The 21,780-nt window shown below is 35.4% G+C and overlaps 3 protein-coding genes and 1 non-coding gene across 4 annotated transcripts; 1 reads left to right on the plus strand and 3 right to left on the minus strand.

The window, feature by feature from the left end:
* The first annotated feature begins 384 nt into the window (after positions 1–384).
* Positions 385–2,094, plus strand: LOC140886772 (UPF0496 protein 1-like). The gene has a single exon (XM_073293588.1). The coding sequence runs from the start codon at positions 542–544 to the stop codon at positions 1,892–1,894; it is 1,353 nt and encodes a 450-aa protein (XP_073149689.1). The 5' UTR covers positions 385–541; the 3' UTR covers positions 1,895–2,094.
* A 660-nt stretch (positions 2,095–2,754) lies between these two features.
* LOC140886773 (calcium uniporter protein 2, mitochondrial-like) lies at positions 2,755–5,143 on the minus strand. The gene is made up of 2 exons (XM_073293589.1): positions 4,545–5,143; positions 2,755–3,394 (listed from the first exon to the last, which is right to left on the minus strand). The coding sequence occupies exons 1-2, from the start codon at positions 5,091–5,093 to the stop codon at positions 2,948–2,950; spliced, it is 996 nt and encodes a 331-aa protein (XP_073149690.1). The 5' UTR covers positions 5,094–5,143; the 3' UTR covers positions 2,755–2,947.
* A 503-nt stretch (positions 5,144–5,646) lies between these two features.
* Positions 5,647–6,607, minus strand: LOC140888687 (uncharacterized). The gene is made up of 2 exons (XM_073296386.1): positions 6,571–6,607; positions 5,647–6,359 (listed from the first exon to the last, which is right to left on the minus strand). The coding sequence occupies exons 1-2, from the start codon at positions 6,605–6,607 to the stop codon at positions 5,647–5,649; spliced, it is 750 nt and encodes a 249-aa protein (XP_073152487.1).
* A 13,802-nt stretch (positions 6,608–20,409) lies between these two features.
* Positions 20,410–20,520, minus strand: LOC140894099 (small nucleolar RNA R71). The gene has a single exon (XR_012153650.1). It is a non-coding gene; the product is annotated as a small nucleolar RNA R71 (small nucleolar RNA).
* Positions 20,521–21,780: the final 1,260 nt, after the last annotated feature.

Consider the following 21,780-nt stretch of genomic DNA (forward strand, 5'->3'; position numbering starts at 1 on the left):
CATGTTTTTCTTTTTTCGAAGAAAAAAATCCTAAAAAATCCTGACTAATTTGGGCTTCATGTTTTGATCGGTTCAAACTTCGTTGGGCGTGTAAATTTTTCTTTTTATAAATTTTCACACGTATTGTATATGGTACTAATATTTAGTATTTGTTGTAAAACTTCACTTCAACAAAATCAAATTCCCATATTGGATAATGCGAATATTTATTTTACTTATGGCTTTATTTTGTTTCTTTTTATAAGTTCCCCCCAAAAAAAAAATCAGCGTATAATAATAAAAGAAAATACATAGTCAACCACACCTATATGACGTGGTCAACGGTCAAAAATAGATTCGGGTCGGGTCACCTGCTTTTTGTTCTTAAAATTTGTCACAAACATGCTGTACTCTTCAGTCTCACTGAAACCTCCAGGAAGAAGTAACATTCAAACCCATTGCTCCACGCGCCTCCGCACGCCACCCCAGTCTTGCCTCCGCACCCCCGCCCCCACCGCTACACTTGGCCTAACCACTTCAGCAATCATCCAATTTCCTCGAAATGGGAAATCAATTGAGCCTCAGAATCGGGCGAACCAGCAGCCGCCGACGGCCGCCACCCCGGACCACCACCAATTCAAACACAGATGCCTATGAAATGGAAGGAAGCAGCAGCAGTAGCAGTAGCAGCCGCCATCGCCCTCCTCGAACCACCTTCAATCCGGGTTTCAACGCCGATGAGATCGACCGAGGCAGCAGCAGTAGCGGCCGCCCACCATCTCGAACCTCATCCGATCCAAGCTCAAACACCGATGACGCCGATCTGAGCTCATACGAAGCAGCGTGCCGAGACGATCCGGATCTACGGAGCTTTGACTCCACTGTCCAACTTCGCACGACCAGAGCCATCAACTCCATAGCCGTCGGCCTCGAGGTTCGAGCTCTTTCCCTAGATTCTCTTCGCGATGTCACCGAGAGTTTACTGGAAATGAATCATGAAGTGGTTCAAATCATTTTGCGAAACAAGAAAGACATTTGGAAAAACCAAGAACTCTTCGATTTAGTCAACGATTACTTTGAGAACAGTTTGTTAACCCTAGATTTCTGTACTGCCCTTGATTCTTGTCTCAAAAAAGCCGGGATTGTTGAGTCAATTATCAATGTGGCGCTCAAGAAATTCGAAGAAGAGCATTATGGCCAGTATAATGGAGAAGGGTCTGTTAAGAATTATTCAAGAACTGTAGAGGAATTGGGCAGATTCAGGGAGGCAGGGGATCCCTTTACACAGGAGTTCTTTAAGGCATTTAATTCAGTCTACTCGAAACAAATTCTGATGTTAGAGAAGTTGCAAACAAAAAAGAAGAAGCTAGATAAGAAACTAAAAAAATTGAAGGCTTGGAGGAAGGTGTCTAACGTGATATTCGTTGTAGCTTTTGCATCGGTTTTGATTTGCTCTGTTGTAGCTGCAGCTGTCACTGCTCCACCGGCGGTGGTGGCTGCAGCTGCGGCTGTGGCTGTGCCTTTAGGGTCAATGGGAAAATGGCTCAACTCAATTTGGAAAAAGTGTGAGAAGGATTTGATGGGGCAGAGAGAGATCATTAGTTCAATGCAGATTGGGAGTTACATCATCATCAAAGATTTGGACAGCATAAGGGTTCTAGTTGAGAAGTTTCGAATCAAGATTGAATCTTTATTGGGGAATGCTGAGTTTGCGGTGAGGGAAGATGACGAGGCAGTGGTGATAGGGATGAAGGAGATCAGAAAAGAAGTCAACGGCTTTATCAAGACGATTCATGACTTGAGTGACCATGCAAATAAGTGCACTCAAGAAACGAGGATGGCTAGGACGTTGATTCTACGTAGGATTATTAATCATCCCGGTAGCACGGATCAGGATATCGGTATGTTTTCGTGATGGATGTGCTTTTGATGCTGTTAAACTATGTAGAGAACTGATGCTGATAAATGGATAATATGTATAAGAAAGGCTTATAGGTACACAATTAGATAATACTTCATTGTGAGATTAGCTCATATCTCTCACATTTGCTGTGTACAATCATATATTTATTTGTTCAATAAATATTCTTATTGAATGGATTATTGTAATTCTCATAGCTGGTGTATGTTGTCTGAATTATGACCTTTGGATACGGCATAAATTCTCAGCAGTGGGGTTGGCTGGTTTAGAGAATAACTCTATTTATACTGGTATCTACAGTCAATGGATGGTATAATTTCATGCTACCTTATGACATTATCCTAATTGCTCATGAAAGAGTGGATATTTATTCATTGATATATGTGGGTTCCACTGTCGATAACATTTATCCTCGAGTGCAAATTTAGGGCAGTGCCCTGAGGGTTGTTCAAAATGATTCATTACAAGTGAACAAATCAAAATTTTCGATGTTTTGAATCCTAGTGCCCATGAAAAGTCTTTAAAAAAATTAGAGCAGAGGCCTGTGTTGAATCTTCAGCCTCTTAAAATAATTAAATTAGGGTCGGAGTTTGACTGTTTGAATCCTCGGCCACGTACAATTTTTCCAGAAACAAATTAAAGAGGGTCGTCGAGTACTCGAGTACCATTCCAATAACATAAATCATGCTAAAGCAGTACGTTCTCTATTATTTTTTGTCATTCCAATTGCTTAAACCATTTATAAAGGTGCCGTATCGTTAACCACATTAACGAAATGTTAGCTATACATTTCGAAAGAATACGTTCAAAACACCGTAGCAGAATAATTCGAATTCAACGCTAAAAAGCCTCAATTTAATATCTCATAGGTGATGACATTGCCGCCGAGAAGTACATCTCTTTTGAGTATCTAATCTAAATATTAAAAGTTAAAAACCAAAACTGTGCTTTACTCGATTCTTTCTCAAAAAAGTAGTATGACCATCTCGGTTTCAAATAAATTTTTTTTTTGAAAGTCAGTTTCAAATAATTAAAAGATCAGAACTTCTACGTTCTCGGATGTTCTTGGGGTGCCTTTGGATCAGGACAGCAAGCTTTCTTGAGCTCGCTATACCTCTCGGCATTGAAATTCTGATGCTTCATCAATTGCCTCTGCTTAGTGGTAAACCGGCTCTGGAAAAAACCTTGGAACGAGGGCTCTCTAGAGGTCCTTAGGAAGAACCCATATCTACCTATGAAGAATATAGACACACCATAGAAGCAGATTGGTTCCATTACGTCCCATGTAAGCTCCCAGAATGTCAGTCTCATGAGAGCAGCTGTCTGGATGACCAAATAGACTAATCCACCGAAGAGCTCAAGTCTCACACTTTGTTCTGCTTTCTTGTCGATGGCTGACTTTTGCTTCTCCATTTCTTGGAGCTCCATCATTCTTGGATCGCTTGGGTTGTGGGATGCAGGTGAATGGATTAGGCCTTGGATGGCTTTCATCACCTGTATCATACGAAAAGGTACACAAGATTTGGGTAAACTTGGATCCCATTCACCTGTGTTTCAGATATGATCATTTTTAATGATCAATTCAAGTTTAGGACAAGATATACCAAGTCATTCATTCATCACTATCACCAGCTAACCTCCCTGTCACCAAAAAGTGTACCAGAAATTTTGTTTCTCACAATCTTTTTCTTAGAAAAAAGCTAGACTACATTGTCAAGATCACATCATTATTGGTGTGTTTGACACCAAATACAAGTCACCACATCAATCTCTTTCGACATTTCCCTCCAAAAAAAAACTCCAACCACAAAAAAGCAAGATCTTACACTCAATCCACCATCAGTTTTCAACAGACGTGTTCATTAATCCGTTATTAGAAGGTGAAATAAAGAGGAATTGAAGCTGGATGCTCTTTCATCCTCTCCTCTATTCGCTTACCCTCGTAAAATATATAATTTAAATTAAAAAAAAACTCATACAAACAAATTTGATCCTCCTCATCACCATATAAACTTCACACACCCTCAATAATCAGGAGGGACTTAGATATTATGTGGAGGGCATGAAACGTGTTTAACTGCGGGCTCAATGCATCTTAACAGGTGGATCGACATATTTTGAAAGATTACACAAATTTTTTTGCTTGAAGGGTTCAGAACCCCACCCCCACCCCCTCCTCAATAACAGGTTGCTACCAAGAGAAGAGGCCACCAAAAAAAGTTTGGAATTTTACTAGTATTTCCCTGAGATAACATTTTTCCCCTCGAATCATGGGAAATCATCTCCCTGCAGAGCGACCGGGCAAATTTTTTTTTTTTTTAAAGAATTAACATCAGTTTAAAATCCTGATGCATTGAGCAGTAGGGAAGCACTCCAATAAAAGTCACCATCTCGTATAAAGAGATCTTGGTTCGAAACATGGTTTCACTTTCCTGTCGAAGAACACTGAAACACAACACACATCATAAAAAAGCTAATCAGTTCTCCGTTCTCCAAATTAAACCTTGAAGATATAAATTCAAAGAATCAAATTTTGATCTATCCCAGCTACTCCAAATCGCAACCAAGCCATAAAAATCATTAATTTGAAAACATGTTGCGGTATAACATAAATTAAAGGACAAATAAGAAGAAAAAAACCAACCTGTTCGGGCTTGAGGAACACGAAATTTCCAAGAACAAGAACTGCCCCCGATTCATCAAGCAATTTAGCGAATTTAGTCCCCTGATCATGGCTCGAGCATTCTTCAACACAAATCTGCAAGAACTCCGAATAAGGAACACAACCCTTTTCAATCTTCCTCAGCCTCGATTTCACAATCTCCATCTGTGAAACCAAGAGTACTTTTTTCGCGTCCGCCACCGTCACCATCTCCTCCGGCGGCGACACTTCACCAATCCTGATCCGCTCTTTCACAATGTCCATCCTCCGAAGCTTCTCCAAGAGACTTTCTCCGGCGGGGAAAAACCCAAGCTCGGGTGACGCAGCCGCCGCCGTGATGCGGTGGAAGCATCGCCGGAAAACGGCGTCCTCCCCCGTATCAAGTTCTAGTCTATCGGGCGTTTCTGGCCGATGAAACGCTGCTGCTTTCACAGCCATTGATGATGAGGAAACACGACAATTTGTAAGAGATGGGTTTGGGATTCTTGATATGTTGAACATGCGTTGGGCTAATGACTTCTTGAACGCCATTGATGATTTTTTAACAATGCGAAAACTTGGGAAAGCTTTTGCTGCGGCGACTCGACTATGTGAAACCTGCAATGAATAACCCTACGAAAATGTCGAGGAATTATTGGCTACGACAGGACTTATTGCACCGCCTGATTACTCGAAAATAGCTCTCAACCCCCTATTTATATATGTAATTAATAATAATAATAATAATAATAATAATAATAATAATAATAATAATGAAATGTATTGGATAAAAATTGGACTAAACTGCAATTTCGCTTGGAAAAATAGTGGAGACTGGTCCACAGGACCACAGGAAAAGAATGGACGAGGAGTACAGGATAACTAGCACTAGATGACGTGGTTGGATTGTTTTTTATCTTTCATTTTCGGAATATCCGAAGAAGATGGAGTGGCTGGTGTGGTACAGTTGTCTGATAACGCAATCGAGTCGCCACATAAAATCTAACCAAGGCCATATCCGAAACCCGATTACAAATATGGATCCTGGCTTTTTTGAACTTGCCCCACAAGTTAATTTTTTTTTTTTGAAAAAGAGAAACATCTATTAATAAGTCAAGTCCGGTACAATAGCTTTTGAAATAACAGCAGGAGAGGGAACTAATCTACCCACTAGATCAGGCATAGAAACAGTCTCCCTAGCTAAAGCATGGGCAGCCTGATTCGCTGATCGTCTGGCAAAAACAAAAGTACAAGATGAAACATCTCGAGCGAGAAGTTTGCAGTCTTCTATGATGAGATTCAAGGCTGAGCAATCCAGAATAGAATTATTAAGAGCATCGATAATTGTTAACGCATCTGATTCCACGATGATTGAAGGGAAATGAAGATCCTTTATCCAACTAAGAGCTTCACGAATGGCTAGAGCTTCAGCCAAAGCTGGATCATTACTGCCGTGGACTCTGCCGTGAATTGCTGCTAGAACAATACCATAAGAGTCTCGGACGAGACAACCGAAACCGACAAGAGGAGGATCTGGAAGGAGAGTGGCATCAACATTGCATTTGAGAACATGCTCAGGAGGTCTTTGCCATATGCAAGCACCAATCGATTGGTTTGCTCCATGATTGAGATTAAGTTGGGAATGAGCTTTTTTCCATTGTGAAAGAAGATCAAGTGCTGACCGATAGACATGAGTGGCCGAGAAGCAAATGCCATTCCAGATCACATTATTTCGGTTGAGCCAAATGTTCCACATGACTGCGGCAACTAGTTCAATCTCCCTGGCATCCTTGGTAGCAACCAAATGATTCCACCAATCTGAAAATGATCTCGAGAAAGTTATAAAACCCCCAACGGATGAAATATTCCAGATCGATCGGGCATAAGGACAATACACTAAAACATGGAGCACGTCTTCTGGATCACGGTGGCACAGAGGGCAAGTAGGCGGAATATTAACTCGTTTGGATTGCAACGCATGTAGAGTAGGCAGACAATCTGAAAGAGCTCTCCAAACGAAATTGCGAACCTTGTTTGGCAGGTTTATCTTCCACACACGATTCCATAAAATGGTTGACGAAACGGGATGAGAATGTCTAGCACTGAGCTGAGCTTTGTACCCGCTTTTCACAGAGTAAATTCCTTTCTTATCTTCCACCCAAAGCCACGTATCCGGAGCCGTATGTCGACTCAAGGGGATAGAGAGAATAAGATGTCGATCTCTTTCATTAAAAAGCTCGTGGATCAAATCCAGATTCCAGCTCCTATCTTCTGAGATAATTAATTCACTCACATAATTTATGGAAGAATCGGGGGGGGCCGACCGAAGTGACAAAAGGGCTGTCAAAATCTGGAAGCCAAGGGTCGCTCCATATCTTCACTTTACAGCCTGAACCGATGCGCCATCTCACACCCTTTCGAATGATATCTTGAGTTTGCATAATGCTTCTCCAAACATAGCTCGGATTGGCACCAATTTTAGCATCCAGAAAAGAACCAGTAGAATAATAGCGAGCTTTGAGGACCCGAGATGTTAGAGAGGAAGGATTGGCCAGGAGCTTCCAGCTTTGTTTGGACAATAAAGCCAAATTGAATTCATGGATCTTCTTGAAACCCATTCCTCCTTCTGTCTTCCTGCTGCTAAGATTCGTCCAGCTCTTCCACCTAATTCCACCTCCATTTTGCCCAGACTTGCCCCACCAAAAGGAGTTCATCATCCTCTCCAACTCCGTACAAAGCGTTAGAGGTAGCGCGAATACACTCATTGCATATGAAGGGATGGCTTGGACCACAGATTTTAACAGAACTTCTTTTCCTGCTTGAGATAGAAGCTTTTGTTTCCACCCATTCATTCTGGACCATGCCTTTTCTTTAATAAATGCAAACACTTCAGATTTCTTTCTACCAATAAGAGAAGGGAGGCCTAGATAATTGCCATGGTCTGAGGTGTATCCCACCCTTAATTCAGAGCAAATTTCGTGCTTCCTCTGATTTGACACGTTCCTACTGAAGGAAATAGAAGATTTCTCAAAATTAATGATTTGGCCAGATGCTGCTTCATACTCTCGAAGACAAGTCTTAATCCGATGGCATTCTTCCATACTAGCTCTGAAGAAGAGGAAGCTATCATCCGCGAAAAAAAGATGAGAGATGGGAGGAGCAGTTCTGGCTACCTTGACTCCATGTAAATTCCCTAAGAGAACTTCATTATGCAGCAAAGAAGACAACCCTTCAGCACAGATAAGGAACAAGTATGGAGAAAGCGGATCACCTTGACGAAGCCCACGTTGAGGAATAATTGGACCAATCTCATGTGAATTGTTGACCACTGTATATCTGACAGTAGACACGCAAAGCATTACCAACTGAATGAATTTACTAGGAAATCCCAATTTAGCCAACATATTTCTGAGAAATTGCCATTCTACTCTGTCAAAAGCTTTAGACATATCCAGTTTGAGCGCTGCTTCGCCTATTTTACCTTGAGTCTTGCGCTTTAGATAATGACCAATTTCGAAGGCAATAATAACATTGTCGGTTATAAATCTCCCAGACGAGAAAGCACTTTGAGGCTCGGATATGATCGAGTTAATCACACGTTTCAAGCGATTAGCTAAAACTTTAGAGATAATCTTGTAAATGACATTACATAAAGAAATAGGCCGCAAATCAGTGATCTTAACAGGCTTTTTCTTCTTAGGAATCAGCACTATAGTAGTGTCATTAAGATTATCTGGAAAATAGCAATTGTTCAGAAAATCCAAACAAGAGGCAGTAACATGCTCACCCGTGATATCCCAAAATTTCTGGAAGAACCCAGGATTCATACCGTCAGGGCCAGGCGATTTATCAGGGTGCATTGAGTGAAGAGCAGCATGAACTTCCGACTCATCAAAGGGCTGAATTAATGAATGGCACTGATCTGCATTGAGGCGACTAGGCACTGAAGATAAAAGGTGATGGTCAGCGCAACCACTAGTTGTAAACAAACCTTGAAAGTAGGAGAGGATGAGCTCTGAAAGTCCATCACCCCAAGAACACACTTTGCCCTGATCATCTTCTAGTTGCTTTAAGGTGTTCTTCCTGCGTCTAGAAGAGGCATAATAGTGGAAAAGTTTAGTATTTGCATCACCCGCTTGTAGCCAAAATATTTTAGAGCGTTGCTTCCAAAAAATTTCTTCTTGAGCAAGAAGAGAGTGCAGCCTGGATTTTGCATCGGCAATTCGCTGGTCGGCATCGACAAATCTCCTTCTTTTCAAGAGCTCTAATTGAGCCCGACACTGATCAATTTTAGCCTTAAACTTAAGCCTCAAAATTTCCCCCCATCTATGAAGATCAATCCCACAATTAGCGATGCGACGTTGGATGCTTGATCCAAACTCAATATCCCAGCCATTTTGGACCACTGTCCGACACTCAGGATCTAAAAGCCAAGAATTTTCAAATCGGAATTTGCGATGTCGAACATGAGAGATTGTCTCTGGTGTAAGAAATAAAGCATTATGATCCGAACTAGCTACCTCGATGTTACGAACCTCCGCTGCGTTAAATAAATCAAACCATCGAGAATTTGCCATAGCTCTATCAAGGCGCTCTTCAACAAAATGCGGCGTGCCTCTGCTCTTTTCCCAAGTGAATAAATGCCCTTTCATTCCTAAGTCAATTAACCCACAATCAGCTACAGTCTCTCTAAAACCATCAATAAGAGAGGGTGGATGAGGAAGACGACCTCTTTTCTCTGATTGAGATAAAAGATCGTTAAAATCTCCGATGCAACACCAAGGAAGGGAAGAGCGATGCGAGAGAGTACGAAGTAAAGTCCAAGATTGTTGTCTACGGCTACGCTCCGGGAAGCCATAAAAGCAGGATAACCTCCAATCTTCTCTTCCAGTAGAAGAGACAATGACGTCAATAAAATTGGCTGAGTAGGCTAGAAGCTTGACCAAAGACTGATCATGCCAAAAGAGAGCTAGACCACCTCCATTATTAAAACCAGGGACCATGAACAGACCCTCAAAACCCAGCTGAGATTTAATCCTCTCTACTTTCTGCTTGTTAATTTTTAGCTCCATTAAGAAAATCAAATTAGGCTTAAACTTGGATACAAGACCCAAGAGCTCCTGAACTGTTCGTGGGCTGCCCAGCCCACGACAGTTCCAACTTAAGATATTCATAATTCTCGGCGGGCCTGGGAACCAGGGCCCGCCACTTCCAAGTTTTTTGAGTCCACTCTTGACAAAATAAAAGTTGGGCTTGAAGGCCCAATAAGTGAAAGGCTTCCTTCAACACTATCATCCACACGTCGACGCTTAGAGTCTAAAATAATTAGACCATCCCGATTATTGTAATCAGGTGGGACCATGAGATCTTCTACAGAGATTAAACTTTTGCCCCTCACATCAGTCTCATCTTCACCCATACCTTTCTTTGCTTCTGCAGTAACAATAGAGTATTGGGAAGGGTGCTCATCATGAGAGAAACTAGTAGGATGTTGACCTGAACAATCCATCATCCGGCTTTCCGATCCCAAATTCCGATCACTGGCAGTTGCTTGATGAGTTTCAGATCGAAGCCACCTCTCTCCTAACTCGAAGTTCGATTTTCTGTTTGGTGCTCTTAACCAGATACCAAAGAGCTTTTCCACTGATTTATCTGGGTAGTCGAAAAATCTTTCGCAAAATTTTTCGGAGTGCCCAAGAAGACCGCAAAAAAAACAAAAAGTTGGTAGTTTTTCATATTTGAAATTTGCCCAGCACCATTCCTCACCTGCTTTCTTGATTTTTATCTTCCTTTTGAGGGGCTTTCGAACATCCAGAGAGACCCGGATGCGCATGTACGAACGCCAGACTCCGGTGAAGTTATTCGGATCAGCTTCCATGTATGTTCCAATGAAATTGCCAACATCATTTGCCACTTTTTCCGACATGAATCCAGATGGGAGATCATAGACTTGCACCCAAAAGGAAACATGGAATAGAGGAACTTGTTGTGGCTGCATTCCAAACTCCAGATTAGCCATCACTAGAATATGCTGATCAAAGCTCCATGGGCCATCTCTAGTAACTCGGAGTAAATCTAGCTCATGGTAGAATTGAAATAGGTACAAGTTAGGTCCTAGAGTCTTGATACAGACTCCCTTCACTGGACGCCATATAGAAGCTAGAGTGTTCTTCATAGCGATAAAGTTGAGGGATTTATCGGTGAGGAAACGGCCGACAACACACCACTGAAGATTCGTTGGAGTTCTATCATTACGAACTTGTTCGTAATCAAGAGCAGCTCCCTCTTCGTCCTCTAATTTCAGCTGGTGATAAAGATCAGTAATATCTTCGGAGTGATCAATCGAAGGATCCATACTACAGACAAGAACTTAAGGCGAAACCAAAGAAAGTTAATTAAAATAAATAATAAACCATTTGCTTTATTTACTTTCCAAAAACAAAACACAACCAAGAGTACTTCAATGATCGAATTATTCATTTTCAAAAACAAAAAAAATGATCGGATTATTCAAATTTTATATTTATCCCGATTGATCATTATCTCCCCAAAAATCGAAATAATCGACTTGATATATTCTGTCAAGAACCAAAAATAGTGACTCTGAAAAAAAAGAACCAAAATATTGAAAAAATAATTATTATAATTATCAAAACAATGGAACTACCAGAAATTTAAAATCATTATGATACATAAATTTATTTTTTGAGTTGATACATAAATAAATAATTAGCTACTCTATTTGGTTTTAGTGATATGATAAATAATACATAGATAAGTAATATAATGTAATAAAAAATAAATAAGAAATTATAGTTAATATTGTATTTTATTTGATTGATAGGTTATAATTTATTTGATTTGATTGATTAAATTTTTTATAAAATAATAAATTATCATTTTGTCCTTTTAATAATAAATAAAATATAAATAATATTATTTATTAGAGATAATATAATAATTTAAATTCAATGATTTGATTGATGTAAGATAAATAATTAATAATTTAATTGATGTAAAATAAATAATTAATATATGAATAAATAATATAACAACAAAAACGTTAAATTGAATAAAATAAATTCTACGTTGGTTAATAATATAGTCACCCAAAAGAAGGTCTATCAAACTTTCCGTCGGGATCATTCTAGTTTTAAAATAAAAACGTGTAAAACATGATTAATTGGGCTCATTTGCCGAGAAACAAAATAATTGAAATCGAATCGAACCCAATTTTAAAACACTTTCTATCTTAAAATTTAAAATCAATTTATTCGAGATAGTGAAACAAAGTTTATATCTTACTATATAATTATAAGAGAGTCATTTAATTAACTAATTTTTAATTAATTGATGAAACTTGAAATTAAATTATGATTATATTTTAACTTAATTTTTAACAACCAAAATTATTATATATATATTAGTTATTTTATATGGTCTCGTCTTTTGTAGACATTAAATTTTATCTTATTTAACAAAATGAGTCTCGCTATTTTTATTTGTATTTTAAAAATTTTAAATTAGATAATTATCACTCTTAAACTTTTGAATATCTAATTCATCATGTGCGTTCTAAAAATAACATGAAAATTAATTAACATAAAAAATTATGTATATGTACGCATCGCGTGCAAAAGACGCTAGTTTATTTATAAAGTAAGAGACCTTTAAAATAATTGTTTTATGGATACGGCTTAAAAATTGCATTTTCCATCTTATGATCATATTAGTTATAACTTATTCAAAATATGCACTACTCATAGAAGTCACAGAACATGTCCACCTAGTATTTCAAGTCCTCAATTAAACACCAGAAGAGTCAGATATTGCTAGAACATGTTCCACAATTAAAGGCATCATCAAAAAAAATTTAGGTCGATCATGATATTTTTTTTAAAAAAAATTAAAGAATTCAAAGTTATATCAATTATCAAATATGAATTGGGAATGAGTACTAAAGAATTCAAATTTATATCAAATATCAATCGGGGATGTTTCATATATACTAGTTACGTTGTCACGCTGTCACTCACGCACATGCGTTTTACTTATGTATAATATACATTGTTCTAAAAGGCGGCATCTAGGCGCTAGGGGTTGTCCACCGCATCGATTTTTAGACAGTTGAAGTTTCTCAAAGTTATTACATTAATTGACCGTTTAGGCCGCCTAATCGCCGCCTAGACGCCTCAAAATCTGCCTAGGCCGCCGCCTAGATTAATGTATAATATTATATTTTTTTAATTTTAATTTTTCTAAAAAGATTATTCGACATATTTTTCTATCAATTTGTATCGGATGAAAACGAGAAATATGTCATGTATTCCGAGTTGAATTCGATAACGAGAAATTATTGGAGAAATATTAACATGAACAAAAATAATTAGATATTTAGACTTGAAAAAAACACCATTTAGGCTGGGTGAATTAAATAAAAAATAATTATTAGAGAAATATTCAGATGAATCATACTACGATAATTAGATATTTAGGCTAAAAAAAAAAACCGTCTAGGCGGGTGGATGGCCGCTCGCCTACCGCCTACCGCCTACCACTTTTTAGAACATTGATAATATAACACTAGTATTTGAAAGTATGCGTTGCGTGCTTATGCAATTCGTTTTTTTTCAATAAAAAAATAGAGAACAATTTTGAAAAGTATTTTTTTAAAATAAATAAATTATATAAACGTGACATTTTCGTAAATAAGTAGTTATCGATAGAAAAAATAAAATGGTATTTTGGTAATTAAATATATAATGAAGGCAAAATAAAAGGGTGTTATTCATACCAAAATACCAACTCTTCAACATTAATATAATTTTTTTTGAAATAACATTAATATAATAGAAATATAATATTATATATATATATTTTTTTTCGGGTTGAATCGTGTCGGGTTTGAGGGTTTGGGTTGGTTAGCCCATATCATCAAATTAATATCTGGCTTGAATAATTTCATGGAATATTTCATGCTACCTATAAGGGTAGGGGCGGAGCCAGGATTTTGGTTCAGTGTAGGCGACAATACAATATACGTAATAAATTTTAAAAAATGGCATTGGTTAATCGACAACTAAAATAATGTGTCGTGAGGTTTGAACACAAGACACACACGACCAGAAGCTAGCAACTGTTAATTGATAAGATAACACCAAAAAAATGACGAAGATCAACACATACAGAACCCACAATCAAAATAAACTTTGATAGAAAATATATACTCTACATTCTAAAAATAAACATAAAATGATTTTCAGTCGTCAAAACTCAAAATGTCATAAATTTTAAAAATAATTGAATGATCGACGAACACTGAAGAAAAATGCGAACCTTAAATTTGGTGAAATTCTGAGTTTTATAGAGAATATGATTTATATATGAGACAATATGTAATGTGAATTGGAATGTTTGTTAATCAACACATATGTCATTTGTGACTCGTGAGGATAAAGCACTATATAAACATTAAAGACTGTCTATTTAATTTGGTAATAATACTTTAAAATTTAAACTTAATACTTGGGTTTAAAATTATAAAAAGGAACAAAAAATTGTTATCTTTTTTAGTCCAATTTAAGAAACTACCAATAAAAATAAAAAAAAATTAGGAAAATATATATACATATTAATTAACATATATATGTTGGGCCCAGTGTGGGCAAATGCCCACACTGGGCATGTGGTAGCTCCGCACATGTATAAGGGCATCATTATTCTTATGATAGATATAAGGATGATCATTCATCAATACTTGCGAGATTCATTAAAAAATAATGGATTACATATGTATTGATAAATGTCAATCATTAGATGTATCTCGATGAAGTGTCTTTACAAGTAGCATCTAAGTAGCTTAAGTTCATTATATATGTATTATCAGTCGGATAAAGAATGCAATACGAAAGTAATTTTAAGTGTTTTCTGAATCAAGTCTATTCTTCAAATTTCGATTTCAAATTTTCTGAAATATCAACAATGAAAATAGATAGAGTAAAATAAGTGTGTGAAAATTTTCTATTTTTTTTTTTGATAAATTTGTTTATCGTAAAAAGGAAAACTGTAATTAAAAAAAAAAAAGTACAAACTGAGTGGATGTGTCGTGTGAAATAAATACTCAATCAGGGATATTTGATTTCGCGTATAAGATTCAAACTTTAATTCGACATACCTTGGTGGCTGCCTACGCTCTCCGCCCAGCTTCAATTTGTCAAATTTTTGGGCTTGGAGAGGCATCAGACGTGACTGCCTCCGGCGTACAGATTCTATCTCATCTTTAATTTTTGGGTTTCATGCACGATTTTCTTTGTGTTGTTGTCTTAATGCGTCTAACCAATTTTTCAACGAGAATTGACCCCGTTACGCGCATTCCAAACACAATATACCCAGGCCGCCAACCCCATAACTCTCGTGCTAGTCACAATAATAAAAGGTTTGCTATTTTTATGAGACAAGTTTGATTGGTTCTTGGCCACATGAACGACCTGTAAATTCTTTTTTCTTCACGTAGTTCAAAGACAATCATGCGTTGTCACTCTTCACTGAAATTTCAAGGATTGGTTTTTATAAGAAAAAAATTGAGCATCATATTTCTATTCGACATTGTCACTTATTAAATTGCGTTTTGATTTTTCATTAGAGATCAAGTAGGAAATTTTATGCGTTGTTTTCCGATGGTTATAGTAAAGTCATTTGTTGACTAGCGTTCCAACTACTATCTTAGCTAGTATGTCACTTTTATTGAATTTTTTGCGTGAACAAATGTAATTCATTCTTCATTAACTATTGTAGGATTCATTCGAATTATTTCGATTACACTCTTTCCCTTATTCATTAATGTGAAATTGATATTTGTCTAGGTTTTAATGCAACATATATGAGTTTCACAAATTTCTAAGATTTTTTTAATGATTATGATCATAAGTTATCTTGTATATGAAACATGATGAGAAATAAGAGGCACGCTGAACAAAAAATAGAGAGAGAATATAATAGCGACGACTTCTTACTTTGTTCAACATTCATATCAAAGATTAATATTAGGGGTGTCAAAAACCAACCCAACCCTCAAACCCGATACGATTCAACCCGAAAAATATCAGGTTCGGATTGGGGATTTTTGGGTTCAGGTTGAATCGGGTTGACTCGAAAGCCAACCCGAAAAAATTATTCGGGTTGGTTCGGGTTGGGTTCGGGTCAACCCGAGTTGACCCAAATATATTTATTATTTCTTTTTTTATATATAATTAAAAAAAGATTTGTTATAATTTCATATGTTGTTTATTTTAAAAATATTTATTTTATATTGATATAATATATTTTTTTGATTTAATGTTTATTTTGTACAATTTTGATTTTTTAAAATAATTTTTTTATTTTTTGTAGTAAATAAACTTTAAATTTTCTACAACTAAACTTTCAAATTTAAATTATATATAAGCTTAGATTTTATTATCATATGATTAAATATAATAATAATATTATTATTATTTTGTGTTTTGAATTTTTATTTAATTATTTTGCTAAAAAAATAAAAAGTAATAATAAAAAATCAGGTTGTTCGGGTTGAGCGGGTTGGTTCGGGTTATACGGGTTCGTGTTCGGGTTGAACATTTTCGGGTTGGGTCGGGTTCGGGTTGAGAAATTTTTAAATATTTTTTTTTCAACCCAACCCACCCAAATTGACACCCCTAATTAATATTGTAGCGACATACTTGCAGTGGATCAGATTCTCAACGATTAGTTGTATGTAGAGCTGTCAAACGGGCCAACTCATGGCGGCGCGGGCCGACCCACAAAAAACCCACCTTTTGGCTGGTTGATGGCGGGCCGACCCACCATCATGGCGGGCTGGAAATCCTCAACCCAACCCAATCCAAGGTGGGTTGCGGGTTAGGCGGGCCGACCCACGACAAATAAAAATAAATAAATAATATTATAATTAGTTATAAATATCATTTCATAAATAAATATTAATAGAAATATATTAATAATAATTTTAATTATTGATTTCATGTGTGTAATTTTATATAAAGTAATTAATACAAAACAAATTCACAACTTTTATTAAAAAATACTGATAGAACCCAAAAATGCATGCTAAGTTAGATTATTTTGGGTTCCATTGACCATGTGATTAGTGGTTTGTTTCGTATTTCCGTTTAAAATTCGAGTTTTCAAGCTTTATAGTATGCACTCATGCGTTTAAGTTGTTTTGTAGGAAAAAGACGAAAGACGGAGCTCGAAAAGTGCTGTGTTAAAGCTGGAGGCAGAGATTTTCACGCTATAGCCTGCCATATCCTGCGCCATGGCGTAAATCGTGGATTATGAAAAAAAGAGAACAGAACTTTTCACGCTATGGCGTGATGTTTCCTGCGCCATAGCGTGAACTGGGAAAAAGTGAAGAATGGAACAGAACTTTTCGTGCCATAGCGTGACATTCTTAGGCCATGGCGCAGGTCGTTGAGTAAAAAAAGGAAAATTGCAAAGCAAGGACTCTTGGAGATAAATAGGGATTGATTTTTAGAATTTAAGAGATCTTTTTTGCACATCTCTTGGCGGCTGAAATATCAGAAACTAGAGAAACGGAGCGGGAGGAGTGAAGAACAATCGTGAAGCAATTTCTCCTCTTCTTCTTAAATTCTTTTCTGTTATTTTTGTTTTGAAAAAAACATTTTGATGTTAGTTATGAGTTTTATTTGTAGCTAAACCTCTTGTGTTGAGATTTAGGGGATCCGACCCCAGTTGTCGACTCACGAATATTGGTTTTTGACTTCTAATGAATGTTTAATTATGCTATTGATTTGTTTTGCATTGTTGGAGCGTAGCTAACTCTCTCAATATTTCTATATCATGTTTTATTTCGAAAGAAAATTTCATGATAGGAACAAATAGCATGATTCATGGATCTACAATTTACATAGACATATGAAATTGGATACATGTTGATAGTGATAGTCCAGTAGGTCGAAAGCTAAGAGATTCCACAAGTTGTGAATGCAATCATCTATGATAAATAATTGAAGACATTTGATTATTTCATAGCATCGAATTAGTTTAGCATAACTTGAAAGAGTATGTTAATGAATTAGGGAATCTTGTCAAAAACGTGAATTGGTTGTTGGAAGCAATTTTCAGAGTCGACTAGGGGAAGGTGAACCGACAATCTCAACATTATCTCCATCATTTGAATTTAATTCACTAAGATTGAATTTAATCGTACTCTATGGCCCGAGAGGGGCTTTCATTTGTCTACAAATTTTGGGATAGGGTGTTATATTCATGATATCATAGAAGATAGAAATTGAAACTTGTTTTTTGCTCAACCGAAAGCGGGAGTTATACCATTGGTCCGGGAGTTCTATGCCAATACTAAAGAGGGCAAGGAACGGACGGTGTTTGTGAGAGGAAAGTGGGTGAATTATGGAGAGGCAAAGATTAACGAGTTGTTTGGATTGCCCTCAGTTGATACGATTGAGTATGACGCACTTTGTGCGGAACCGGATTATTGATGAAACTTAAAATTTGTAATTATTTATATGTTAAAAAGTGTGTTTTAAAATTTAAGTTTAATTAAAATTATGAAGTTGTATTATTTTAGTGTTATGTGTTTATATTTAAATGTTTTACTAAAATGTTGTATTTTACTGTTTGCGCAGGTTTGGTAAAAATAAAATTATTCAAGCTACAGAGGTCATAATGGAGTAATCTCAAAACCTGTAGAATCACAAAAGAGGCATCTTCAACTTTGTAGAAGACAAGAAATTCCAAAAACTTCATTAATATGATCAAAATAATCAAACATCAAAATGAAGACAGATTTACTTTTACTATGACCAGCTTGGAGTAAAAATATCATAAGTATTTCATATTTTATCCAAAAGGGGTGAATGAGTTGTCAAAACACATATACAGACAAAGGGCTATGTGTTATATATTTTGTGCAGAAGCAAAATCGGAAGTCTAAGGCATCAAACTTTCCAATTAAAGTTGGGTCAATGTATTGACATTCAAGGAGACAAGCATCCACCAACTTACTATTCCATATTTAATGAGTTTTGGACCCTTGCTCTCATTTGGCCTATAAATAGATGTGTTGTATAAACTTTGTAGTGTGCAAGAGTGTAGAGAAATCCTCATTTGTAAAATAAATATTGTGTGTGTGAGAATAAAAGTTTGAGTGTGCATATTTCTCAAGTTCAAGTATGAAATTTATTTTATCCTTACTCTTGAGTTTCATGTTCATGGCAAACTAAATCTTTTTATGTCAAGGTGAAAAGGTTTCATTGTTGGTCAAGTAAGATTGTTTATATTTTGTATATTCTTCTCTTTTTCTATTTCTATTTTGTTTTTTCTAATTGATCCTTATTTGTAGGTATAATTTTGGAAGATTTGTTGTTATCTATTTACATCAAATGCTTGGTACCTTGAATGTGGTTACCTTGATTTGTTGTCAAATATGATACAATAAATACTACAATAATTATATACTATAAATATAAGTATCTATTTATAATAAAGTCATATATATTATTTAGACGATAGCGTGACACTGTCGGTTGTTCTAAATAATATATTGTGATTTGAACTAACATTTACTTTCTCGCATCTAACTTTTACTTTATCGCAACTAACATTTACTTTTCCGCAACTAACATTTACTTTCTCGCATATAACATTTATTTTTCCGAAACTAACATTTACTTTATCGCATCTAACATAAAGTCATATATTTTATTTAGACGATAGCGTGGCTCTGCCGGTTGTTTTAAATAAAATATTGTGATTTGATCTAACATTTACTTTTATGTCAATTTATATTTATGCATTTATATATATATTATGGGTACTATGTATTAAATATCGGCTGATATTAATATAGTGGGAACTATATTATATGATATACTTGTTTAAATATTTAATTGTTCTTTTTATGTTTATATTTATTCATCTATATATATATTATGGGTACCATGTATTAAATATCGGTTAATCTGATATTAATGTAGTGGGAACTATATTATATGATATACTTGTTTAAATATTTCATTGTTCTTTTATGTTTATTCTTATTTTAGTTTCTTTTATTTATTTTTATTAAGCAATCTTAAATAAACCAACAATGAACCTTTGAAACCTTGACAATTTATAATTTGTATATTTGAAGTTTCATAATAATATTCCATCTATAATATATCATGGTAAAATTAAACTTACAGCATCCTCTTCCTGGATCGATCTCGTACTCACGAGTATATTACTTGCAGACAACCTACACTTGGGTGAATTACAATTTAAGTTGTAGCAAGTTTTTGGCGCCGTTGCCGGGGAGGTATAAATTAAGTTTAATTTTATGTTATTTATGTAAATAGTATGTTGTTTTTAATTGTATGATTGTTTGGAGTCGTAAACAAAGTGGTAGACTTGTTCGAGTATCTAAAAATATTTTAAACATGGAGGATAATTCTAATAATCAAGATGATAATAATAATAATAATCAAGAACATGAACAACCAAGAACACTTAGGCACCATATGAATCCAATAAGAACTAGTACACCATCTTGTTTAGTCTTTCCTCCTGATGCGTCTAATTTCAATTTTAAACCTCAAATCATTCAACTTTTACCAAATTTTCATGGCCTAGATTCTGAAAATCCATATTTGCATTTAAGAGAATTTGAGGAGGTTTGCAACACTTATAATGATCAAAATTGTAGCATGGATATTGTTCGATTAAAGCTTTTCCCTTTTTCTTTAAAAGATAAAGCTAAAACATGGTTGCAAAATTTGAGATCAAGTTCAATAAGATCATGTGAAGAAATGCAACAACAATTTCTAAAAAAGTTTTTTCCTTCCCATAGAACAAACTCTTTTAAAAGACAAATTGCAACTTTTTCTCAAAAACAAGGGGAAACATTTTATCAATGTTGGGATAGATATAAAGAGTTACTTAATACATGCCCACATCATGGTTTTGAAATATGGAGAATAGTTTCTCATTTTTATGAAGGTTTAATACCTAAAAATAGGCAAATGATAGAATTCACGTGTAATGGAACTTTTGAAGATAAAAACCCAAATGAAGCTATGGAATATTTGGAGTCATTAGCAGAAAATGCTCAAAATTGGGATAATATAGGCTCAATTGAACCACCAAGTAAAACCAATAATTCAACAAATGGGGGTGGTATTTATCATCTTAAAGATGATGTAGATGTTCAAGCTAAACTTGCATCTTTAGCAAGAAAAATCGAGTCATTAGAAATGAAAAAGAGTGATCAATTAAAAAGTGTTCAAGAAATTGTTTGTCATATATGTGACACACATGATCATCTTACAAAAAATTGTCCTACTTTGCCTTCATTTAAAGAATGTCTCCATGAACAAGCCAATTATGTTAACAATTTTAAAAAACCAACATTAGATCCTTTTTCACAAACATATAATCCTGGTTGGAGAAATCATCCCAATTTTAGTTGGAGGAACGATAATAATGCACAACCTTCACAACAACCTTTTCAAAATATCCAAAATCATCAAGGTTATGCTCCTTATATCCCACCTCCAAGAAAACATTTTTAAGATGAAATTCATGCATACATTCAAAAGCAAGAGTCTATCAATATTCAAAACATTCAATCTATGAATGATTTGAAAGAAACTCTTGCAAAATTTGCATCTGCACTTAATATTCATGAAAAAGGAAAATTTCCATCTCAACCACAACCTAATCCTAAAAATCAAGATAAATTTGATCAAGTTAAATCTGTTATTACTCTTAGAAGTGGTAAAATAGTTAATGATCCATATAGTGATGAAAACAAAGATCAATTAAACTCAAAGAGTAAGGATTCAAATCCTGATACTTTTGAGAAAGATGATGCTTTGAGTCCTAAAAATAAGAAAATTGATGATAAAATAAATAAACATGTTCCTTTTTCTCATGCATTAGTAAATAATAAAAAAACAAAAAAATGATTATGATATTTATGAAGTTTTTAAACAAGTAAAAATAAATATTCCATTATTAGATGCTATTAAACAAGTGCCTTCTTATGCAAAGTTTTTAAAAGATTTATGTACTGTGAAAAGACAATTGCATGTAAAGAAGAAAGCATTCTTAACGGAGCAAGTAAGTTCTATTATTCAAAATAATTCTACCTTGAAATATAAAGATCCCGGTTGTCCAACAATTTCATGTATTATTGGAAAAAATAAAATTAAAAAAGCTTTGT

The sequence above is a fragment of the Henckelia pumila genome, chromosome 3 (assembly GCF_033568475.1).
Source record: "Henckelia pumila isolate YLH828 chromosome 3, ASM3356847v2, whole genome shotgun sequence".
Taxonomy (NCBI): Eukaryota; Viridiplantae; Streptophyta; class Magnoliopsida; order Lamiales; family Gesneriaceae; genus Henckelia; species Henckelia pumila.

Coding starts and splice junctions, on each gene's coding strand:
- LOC140886772 (XM_073293588.1), top strand. CDS start 542: ATGGGAAATCAATTGAGCCTCAGAATCGGGCGAACCAGCAGCCGCCGA.
- LOC140886773 (XM_073293589.1), bottom strand. CDS start 5,093: ATGGCGTTCAAGAAGTCATTAGCCCAACGCATGTTCAACATATCAAGA. Junction 3,395..4,544: donor TGTTCCTCAAGCCCGAACAG/GTTGGTTTTTTT, acceptor CGTATGATACAG/GTGATGAAAGCCATCCAAGG.
- LOC140888687 (XM_073296386.1), bottom strand. CDS start 6,607: ATGGAATCGTGTGTGGAAGATAAACCTGCCAAACAAG. Junction 6,360..6,570: donor AGATAAACCTGCCAAACAAG/GTTCGCAATTTC, acceptor GATCATTTTCAG/ATTGGTGGAATCATTTGGTT.